This window comes from Morone saxatilis, unplaced genomic scaffold (assembly GCF_004916995.1).
Source record: "Morone saxatilis isolate NCDOM2014 unplaced genomic scaffold, NCSU_SB_2.0 Contig0, whole genome shotgun sequence".
Taxonomy (NCBI): domain Eukaryota; kingdom Metazoa; phylum Chordata; class Actinopteri; family Moronidae; genus Morone; species Morone saxatilis.
The window spans coordinates 20450544-20459208 of NW_023339650.1; the positions used below are offsets into that span (position 1 = coordinate 20450544).

At 41.4% G+C, this 8665-nt stretch overlaps 1 protein-coding gene across 1 annotated transcript in view; it reads left to right on the top strand.

Moving 5' to 3' along the window:
* Positions 1-8151, top strand: part of LOC118334624 (sodium channel protein type 5 subunit alpha-like) — a gene marked incomplete in the record, with an annotated part of 132162 nt that extends 124011 nt beyond the window's left edge. The window contains 1 exon segment of the mRNA XM_035670654.1: positions 1008-8151. Within this exon segment, the coding sequence (XP_035526547.1) occupies positions 1008-2314 (1307 nt within the window).
* Between the last annotated feature and the right edge of the window lie 514 nt (positions 8152-8665).

Below are 8665 nucleotides of genomic sequence, written 5' to 3' on the forward strand. Positions count from 1 at the left end.
CAACCATTTTCCTTAAGGGACCCTTTTATCATTGAGTGAACCCTGACTAAGTGATATTATACTTTATGGAAATTTCATATTATACTCAATGCACAACAATAACAGTAGAGAATAGCCGATAAACAATTAACCCAAACAGTGAACACAATCACTGCGGGAAGTTTGTGTAAAACGTATTTTAATGAGCTTTTAAACAAGTTTCTGCCTGTATTATAATCATAGATTCATCAGAGAGTAAGTTTAGGTTTCCACCGTGCCCTAATGCTGCATTCACACATTCAAAATCAGGAAACGGGATGTCATGTTAGTTGATGAGAGCAGAAAAATATCCAACGTTCAAATATTTTAACTCCTTGCCGTTCTCCGTGATGGTATTTAAAAACAGATGTTACGTAGATCCTTCACACAAAGAGAAAATATGGTCAATCTGGACAACGAGGTGCTAATAACAATGAATAAATAACAAAAGATATCATTCACAAAAAAGAAAATACATTGGCTGCAAAGTACACTGACCTTCATCGTTCAAAGTGTGGTTCACACACTGCTGAGAGGGGATTCCTTAAGACAATCTATGGTCTAATGTGCAACCATTGTGTCGATCCTTAATATGAAAACGTTTGGGAACCCTTGTTTTAGTACATGAAAAGTGATATGCATTGAACACAACATCAATATATGGCTCACTCCACTGATTTTAAATGTGAAGACCAGTTTCCATTTATCAATCTGTCATTAAGCCTGTGAAAACGGTTGAAAACGGTCTTCATCTAGAGGAGCGGTATCTGCTGCTGCTTCTACTCAGACCTTTCTGTTTCTTAAAAAAACTGTCCACTTTTTTCTAAATTGTTTTTTAAATGTTTTCTTTGGAAATCAGAGGAAGACATTTAAAACAAGTCTCCTGACACGTATATACGTTTATGTGTCTATGCATATGAATGTTTGCAGGTCCATTAAAATAATCACAATACATGATTTACGTACTTTTCTTCTTATATGTTTTTTAGGTATCGTGCTTGCTGACATCATCGAGAAGTACTTTGTGTCGCCAACACTGTTCAGAGTGATTCGATTGGCCCGTATCGGACGGGTTCTACGTCTCATCAGAGGCGCTAAGGGCATCCGGACGTTACTGTTCGCCCTCATGATGTCCCTTCCTGCTCTCTTCAACATCGGGCTCCTCCTCTTCCTGGTCATGTTCATCTACGCCATTTTTGGCATGGCCAACTTCGCCTATGTAAAACGGCAGGCGGGGATCGACGACATGTTCAACTTTGAGACATTTGGCAACAGCATGATCTGCTTGTTCCAGATCACCACCTCCGCTGGCTGGGACAGCCTGCTCACCCCCATCCTCAACAACTCCCCCGAGGAGTGCAACCCCAACATCCCTCACACCGGCACCACCGTCCGGGGGAACTGTGGGAACCCATCGGTGGGCATCACCTTCTTCGTCACCTACATCATCATCTCCTTCCTCATCGTGGTGAACATGTACATCGCCATCATCCTGGAGAACTTCAGTGTGGCCACGGAGGAGAGCACTGAGCCGTTGAGCGAGGACGACTTTGAGATGTTCTACGAGGTTTGGGAGAAGTTTGACCCGGAAGCCACGCAGTTCATTGAGTACGCCAAGCTGTCAGACTTTGCTGACTCACTCTCAGAACCGCTTCGCATCGGCAAGCCTAACAAGATCAAACTGATCTCCATGGACCTGCCCATGGTCAGTGGGGACAAGATCCACTGCTTGGACATCCTCTTTGCCTTCACGAAGCGCGTTCTGGGCGAGTCCGGTGAGATGGATGCCCTTAAGCAGCAGATGGAGGAGAAGTTCATGATGGCCAACCCGTCTAAGATCTCCTATGAGCCGATCACGACGACTCTGAGGCGAAAACAGGAGGAAGTTTCCGCCACCGTGATCCAAAGGTGTTACCGCAGACACCTGGTGAGGCGGCAGATGAAGGCTGCCTCCTACTTGTACCGCCAGATCACCACACCCCGACATGCAGGAAGCGAAGGTGAAGAAGGTGGCGAGGTAGTGTTCGGGGAGGATGCACCTGAGAAAGAAGGGCTCATCGCCGCCATGATGAGGGAAAACTATGGTTCGAGTTTGTTAGGGATAGAGCGCTCCGAGACAATTTCCTCCACCTCGTCCCCGCCGTCCTACGACAGCGTGACGCGAGCCACGTCGGAGATCTTTCACCCGCTCGCTGGCAAGACAGAAACAATCGCTGTCGACACCGCAGGAAGCGAACCAAGCGAACAGTCGCCGTCCGTCGTTGACCCTGACAGACAGCAGGAAACGGTACCATAGCAGGAACCAAAAAGCAAAAAAAAATGAACAAATGAGGATGTCCTTGTTTTTGGGTTAAGCCTGTTTGTTCTTTTGTTTACTGAATGTACCATAGCTAAGGAACGCTGGGAAGGCGGCAGAGAGAAGCTATGAGCGAGGAACTGCAGGAGGAGTCAAGTTAAAGAGCAAACAAAGTGGAATATTTACTACCTTTAATGTTATTTCCTGTTCCCACTGGAGATTCCTGGACTCGAGCGATTTTTGGAGTTTCTTAAAGGGAAGCAGAAAAACTGCAATAACAGAGACGGAAACCCCGTCTGTCAAGTCAGCTCTGCCTTTGTTGGAGTAAAAAGACAGAAGCGTAGATCCCTCTGACCTCTTGGGTCTCTCGTGTCGACCGAAGCTGAGGGTTCGAAACACTGACTGACCTTTGACCTCAGCTGCAGGGGTCAAAACCACTATATCAGATGTATCCATCATTTATTGGCCTGGGGGGGTTTGTGCCTTCCCACAGTTAATATTCTCAGAGTACGCCTGGCTGTAAGAGTGACGGTGTTCCTGGTGGTGTTTCTCGACGCGTTAACAGTCGACGGCTTTCTGACTGACCGAGACTCGAGAGAGGAGGGAAAATAAATGACAACGTGATTTAAGAAAAATGTTTTCGTAGTAAAAGTATAACTTTGTTGATGTTACCAGTCTTTTAATAGCGGTACGATTATTACTATTTTTTATATTTTTTAGAGTAAGTTGAAGAAAAAAAAAGTCTCTCTCTTTCGACATTGGAGTGGCACTAGCTATGAGAAAGTGGCTGAACTACCACGTTGTAATAGATGAGAGGAGAGGGTGCGGTCAGGAAAAAAAAATAACAACCTGAGAAGCAACTTCATCTGTTTTTTGTTGGCAGTTTTGCACTTTTGAGTTTACACGTGCTGTCACTTTACCGCACCTGGGCAAAGACACATTGGAAAAAAGGGCCTGGGATGTATTTATTTTTTCCTCTGAGAACCTTTGAGATAACACACCAAAAACTAATACAAGTGCACAATGAGATTTTTTACACGGTCCCGGACTCTTCAAACATGTGTTTTGCCCCGGTGGTGAACATCCCCCATGTCCGTCACTTTTTTGGCTGTTGGGTGATTTGTCGAAATGTCCAAATTTAAAGTTGATTTTTTTTAGCTCACCTTCACTTAAACAACTTCAACAGAAGACTTGTATTCCTGCCGCATTACTACATTGCACAAGGAGGTTAAGGGATGCAGATCATTGATCAATGACATATGAGTTGCCAAGAAGAAAGTGTTGAAATATTTTATCAAAACAGTTCAAATTACGGATACCTGTATCTGGTATCAGGTATCAGGCTCCGACACACACATAAGATATCCCAGATTCCACTTTAAAAGCAGCGTGTTGTTACATAACCTCCTGTTAGCTGACGATTCATTTCATCAAGTGAATTTATCGTTAATCTCTTAAATCCAAATTCCAAACCCCTTAAATAAACTTTAAAGAAAAGACGTTCATATCATAAAACCCCTGAAGGCGTGAACACCTCAAATTCCTTTTCTAAAGCAGGATAAATATTGTTAGTGCAGTTAAAGGACCAGACTGCTGGTTTGAGACAAGCTTGGCAAAGATGCAAAAAATATAAATTCCTAAAAATATGTTTAAGCATGGAACAAACCATCAGTCTTTACTCGCATTCTACCAACTGAACTAAGACAATTACGCAGGGCTCTGTGTGCTCCTGTTGGAGCTCACTTACATTTACTTGTTTTAATGCCATTATTTATATAACGTTTTTCCTCTATCAGGGGATTTAATGTCGCTGTACAGACTTTTTTGACAAATCACCCGCTGTCATTAACTTATCCGTCTGGTCTGAGTTCGGCTCGGCACGCACAAGAGCTTAGACCGAATTCTACAACAAGGATAAGTTCTTCGAGGCGTCGTCCAGCCCTGACCGGAGTGTGACAATCAGCTCAGCACATCAGCATCAGGATTTCACCCTGTTTAGTTTCATGAAAAGGTCACTCTGATTTGGCGTCTGATCGATCACCTGTGTCCTGGAAAAACCTTGTCAAAACAGTTTCACGGCAGCTGATTATCGATGTCGTTTCTACGACTTTATCAGATTGTTTTCCTGTTTTCAGTATAAACCTTTCAAGATGTTTCAGATCAGGAATCAATTGCCATCAGACTTCAGTCAATTGCCATCAGACTAGTCGTCGCACATCTATATTAAATTATTTAAATATCTATATTTGAACAGTGGTAATGATTCTGAATGTTCCACGCTGTTCCACGCTATAAGTGTTTAAACTCCCCCTGTCCTTAAAACTCCCAGTCCGGGTACAGACAGCTAAAAGAACTAAGTAGCTAATAGCAGCTAGTACAGTTAGCATACGCAACAGTACCTCAGTAAGTAACTAAAAAGACTAATGAAAAGTGGGTCAACTAAGACTCTTCTTGTCGATCCCATGGTCCAAAAAAGGCATTCTAACAGTCTGAAGCTTGTTTAGGACAAATACCTTTTCAGGAAAATATCTCTAAAGTTATTGTTTCTGTCATGTTATGAGTGTAAATGAGCGGTTTACAAATGGCTGCATCCAAGCAGGTTTTTCCAGAACACTGCGTGACGATGCTAAAAGCTTTTCTTCTTCCGGTTTCCGCTAATCGATATGAAGAGTTTCATTTGAAATGAGGGGAAATAAATTGGTAAATTCCGATTGATTGATTGATTGATTGATTCCTGTTTGGATGTCACTGGCTAGATTAGTTTCTTGATAAGAAAATTAAATGGATCGTTTGAATGATTTCAAAGTACACCAGTAACTGAAAGTATTCAGTGACATATTGAAGATTTCGCAGTTTTTCCCTGAAGGATATCTGAGTTTGAAAGGAGACTCTTCAAATCCAAACACTGCGTTTTTATTTATTTATTTATTCATTTGTTTTCGGGTTGGTTGCTTTATTTAAGTTGGGTTTTTATTTAATTTTTTTTGCACGTTTTTAGCTGTGTCCTGGAGTAAGAACAGAGGCCGAACGAGACGCCTCTTTATCCATTTTGCACAGAGAAACAAAAACAAAAAAACAAACAAACCGCGTCTAGCAATAACGGTTTGCCGATACCTTGTAAGTGAGTTCTTCGGTAACACTCGGCTTTACAGAAGCTTTTTCTCACTTTATGAATCTGTGGAGTAATGTTTGGGGGAAATCCTGAAAATGCACGATAACACTCGGAGCATTGGGTGAAACTGGATGAGTTCTGGTTTTCCCGATGCAGCACTGAAGGTGTTATTGTGGCTTTACAGATGCACAGGTGAATACGCTGGCATGAAGCCGCTGCGAAGCAGTGTTACCGCTTGTTTTTATTAAGATGAAGTGTCAAAGTGTGTGTGTACAGCGTTTGTTCGGTCTGCTTCGATCTCAATTATCTCGAACAACCTCTCTCTCTCTCTCCGTCTCTGTTGTCGTGGTCACCTGAGGGATCTTTACTAAACGCTTTACTAGACTAATTTAAAAAAGATAAAAGAAAAAAAAACAATTTTACTGGCACCGTCTGGACTCTATTTCTACTAGATTCTATTGAGAATAGATAACCATATAAACTAGGTAAATACTTAAGACACTGCTGAACTCTGCTGCGAGGCGTATTTCAGGTTGCAGTTGTGCTGAAGGGCTGTTTTCAGTAGCAATAGACCCAGAGTGTGCCTGCTACATATGAACCCCAACACTCCAAGCCATGCTTACCCATTGGTTGATTGATAATGTGCTTGATTGAAGGACTGGTTGATTCTTTGATTTCTTGACTGGCGGATTGAGTGATTATGTGATTGGTTTAACATTTGGTTGGCTGAAATGATTCTTATGCTTTTTGATATCGAACGAGGTTCACGGTCCCTCACCGCCCCCCTCCATCACTGCTGTGACTCTTTCTCATAAGCTGTCGAACAAACAGCACAGAGAGCTGATTGGCTGATTTAGATCTCTTTTTTAAAAAACGGTCGAAAAAGGTTCAGATTCACTAAAGTCTGCAGGGAAAAGTGCATTTGGTCCCGTCACCAGTGTCACAGATGCCTCTCTTACAGCTGGAGTGGCCACTAGTGGAAATTGGCAGCGAGACTACCTTTGCTGTATCCAGCTCTCTCGGCACATCCACGCCTCCACGCAATATCAGTACTTGAGCAACTGAAGAGGAAAAACATGCACAAAGTTTCCCTCACAGTGTAACTTTAGTGAATCTGGACCTCAGACTCTGGTTTGCACTGAGCACAACAACACATTAACTGTCAGTATCAGGACAGTTAACTGGAATGAAGCTTAAGAGTTTGTTCACCTGCAACCACAGCATTACGACCAACTTCAGCTCGCCGTACCTGGACTGAATTCACTCTGCACTGACTGTATGAGGTGGAAACACCTGGAAACCTTCAAAATAAACCCCAACATGTCTGAGCAGGAAAGGAAAAAAACCCAGATTCAAAAGATGGTGGAGAGAAAAACAATCTGTGTCACTTTCTTTCCTGCTCTGATATGACAAATTGTACGCAAAAATAAACTCTCACTTTGGAGGAAAACGGCCATCTTTGCTCTGAGCTGTGGGTCAGTCCATGTGGTGCTACCAGGCGGTTTTGGAAAAGTCCATATAAAGATCTGAGGGGGGCGTTAAAACACAACTCTAAGACTGAGAATCTTTGCTCCTTCCTGCCTTCTTTTCCCCATTTCAAAACCAAAAGCTGCTTTGTCACCTTCGAAACAAAACGACAAACATCTACGTACCAACACGGAGGAAATGCACAGAAAACAAGTGGTTTCATTGTTCATTATTATTACTATTGTTACTATTAACTGTGTGATAAATGCAATACAACAGTTATGTAAACAGGCAGTGAGTGATGCTGTATCTTATTTACAGTATGAGGATAATAATAACGATGATGTTTTTACTTTTTTCGTCGTCATGGATTTGGTTTTTCCAGGCATTCTCTCACTGCTTAAACCACCTGTCGCCCCGTTTACACCGCAACTGGTTTCACAGCGGTTCTCAAAACTGGCTCCGGCTTCATATCAGTCCCCCAGAAACCTCATATCTCGAGAAAGTTGCCTTTTTCAGGAAAGGAGGGAAGAATATGTGGAATGTTTCCCTTCCTGAAATCTCACAAATCATCTTTTATTCCAGCCGAAATTGGGAAGTTTTCTCTCATCGTTAATTACATTTTTAAGACAGAATGAGGCTGCGTACACATTTTCACAAAGAGCTGGAAAATATAACTCACAAAGTTGGAGATACGAGGTTTCTTGATACAAGCAGTTTAATTGTGTTTTTGCTGGAAAAAGTCGAGAAGGTTCACGTCACAGTCGGAGGGTGAAAACCTTGTAACTCCAAAGATTTAACTTGAAATATGAAAGAGGAAAAAATTATTGTAAAGTTTACCACAAAAGTGAAACGCAACACTTTAAAGTCCAAATTTGAGTGTTTTTTCTCTCCATCACTGAGTTGGTAAAACTTTTAGATATTCAATGTTTCCATATTTTTAAAGTCTTTTTCAAAAACATAAAAAAATAAGACACAAACAGCAAGTTACAAGGTTTCCCTCTGACCTCAGTGGTACTCTCGCTCTGCAACCGTTGGCAAAAACTCTCGCCAGTGAAACCTCGGTGTAAAGGAGGCGAAAGCCGTGCCTCAGTGACCCCACCTTGGTGTTTTAGAGACAATAATAATAATTACAACGATTATAATATGAATATATATAAATATATATATACTTTTTAGTACTTTGAGTTGAAATACTTTTTAGTATTTTGCAAATACATGTCTCTGTATATAAAACAAAAGCCTCCTGTAATAAATGAGAAAAAAATTTAATACTGAATCTGTTGTGATGGTTTTATTTCATTATTTCTGTATGTGAGTTCACCTTCGAGCTCCAGTGTGTAACATTGAGGAGGATCTATTCACAGAAGTGGAATATAATATCATAGCTATGTGTTCACCATGTTTCTATGGTGGCCCAGAACGGACAAACCAAACACTGGTTTTGCAGCCATTGTAGTTTCTTTTACAAGCTTTGAATTTGGAGGGCGGGGTGCAATCTGCAACTACACCACTAGATTCCACTAAATCCTACACACTGGTCCTTAAAAAGATAATAAGTTGCTGATGGGTGATACCAGTGTTTTTAAATTCAATACGAAAACAATGAATTACATTTAAGGGCAAATCACATGAAACATTAATACCACATTTATTACAAAAGCAAATATAAGTACAATTAAATCCAAATTTTCAGATTCAACAAGCACAAGAACTCCAATGTTCTTATTTCTGTTGTGGAAATGTCTGTAAAAACACTGAATGAAGCAGTT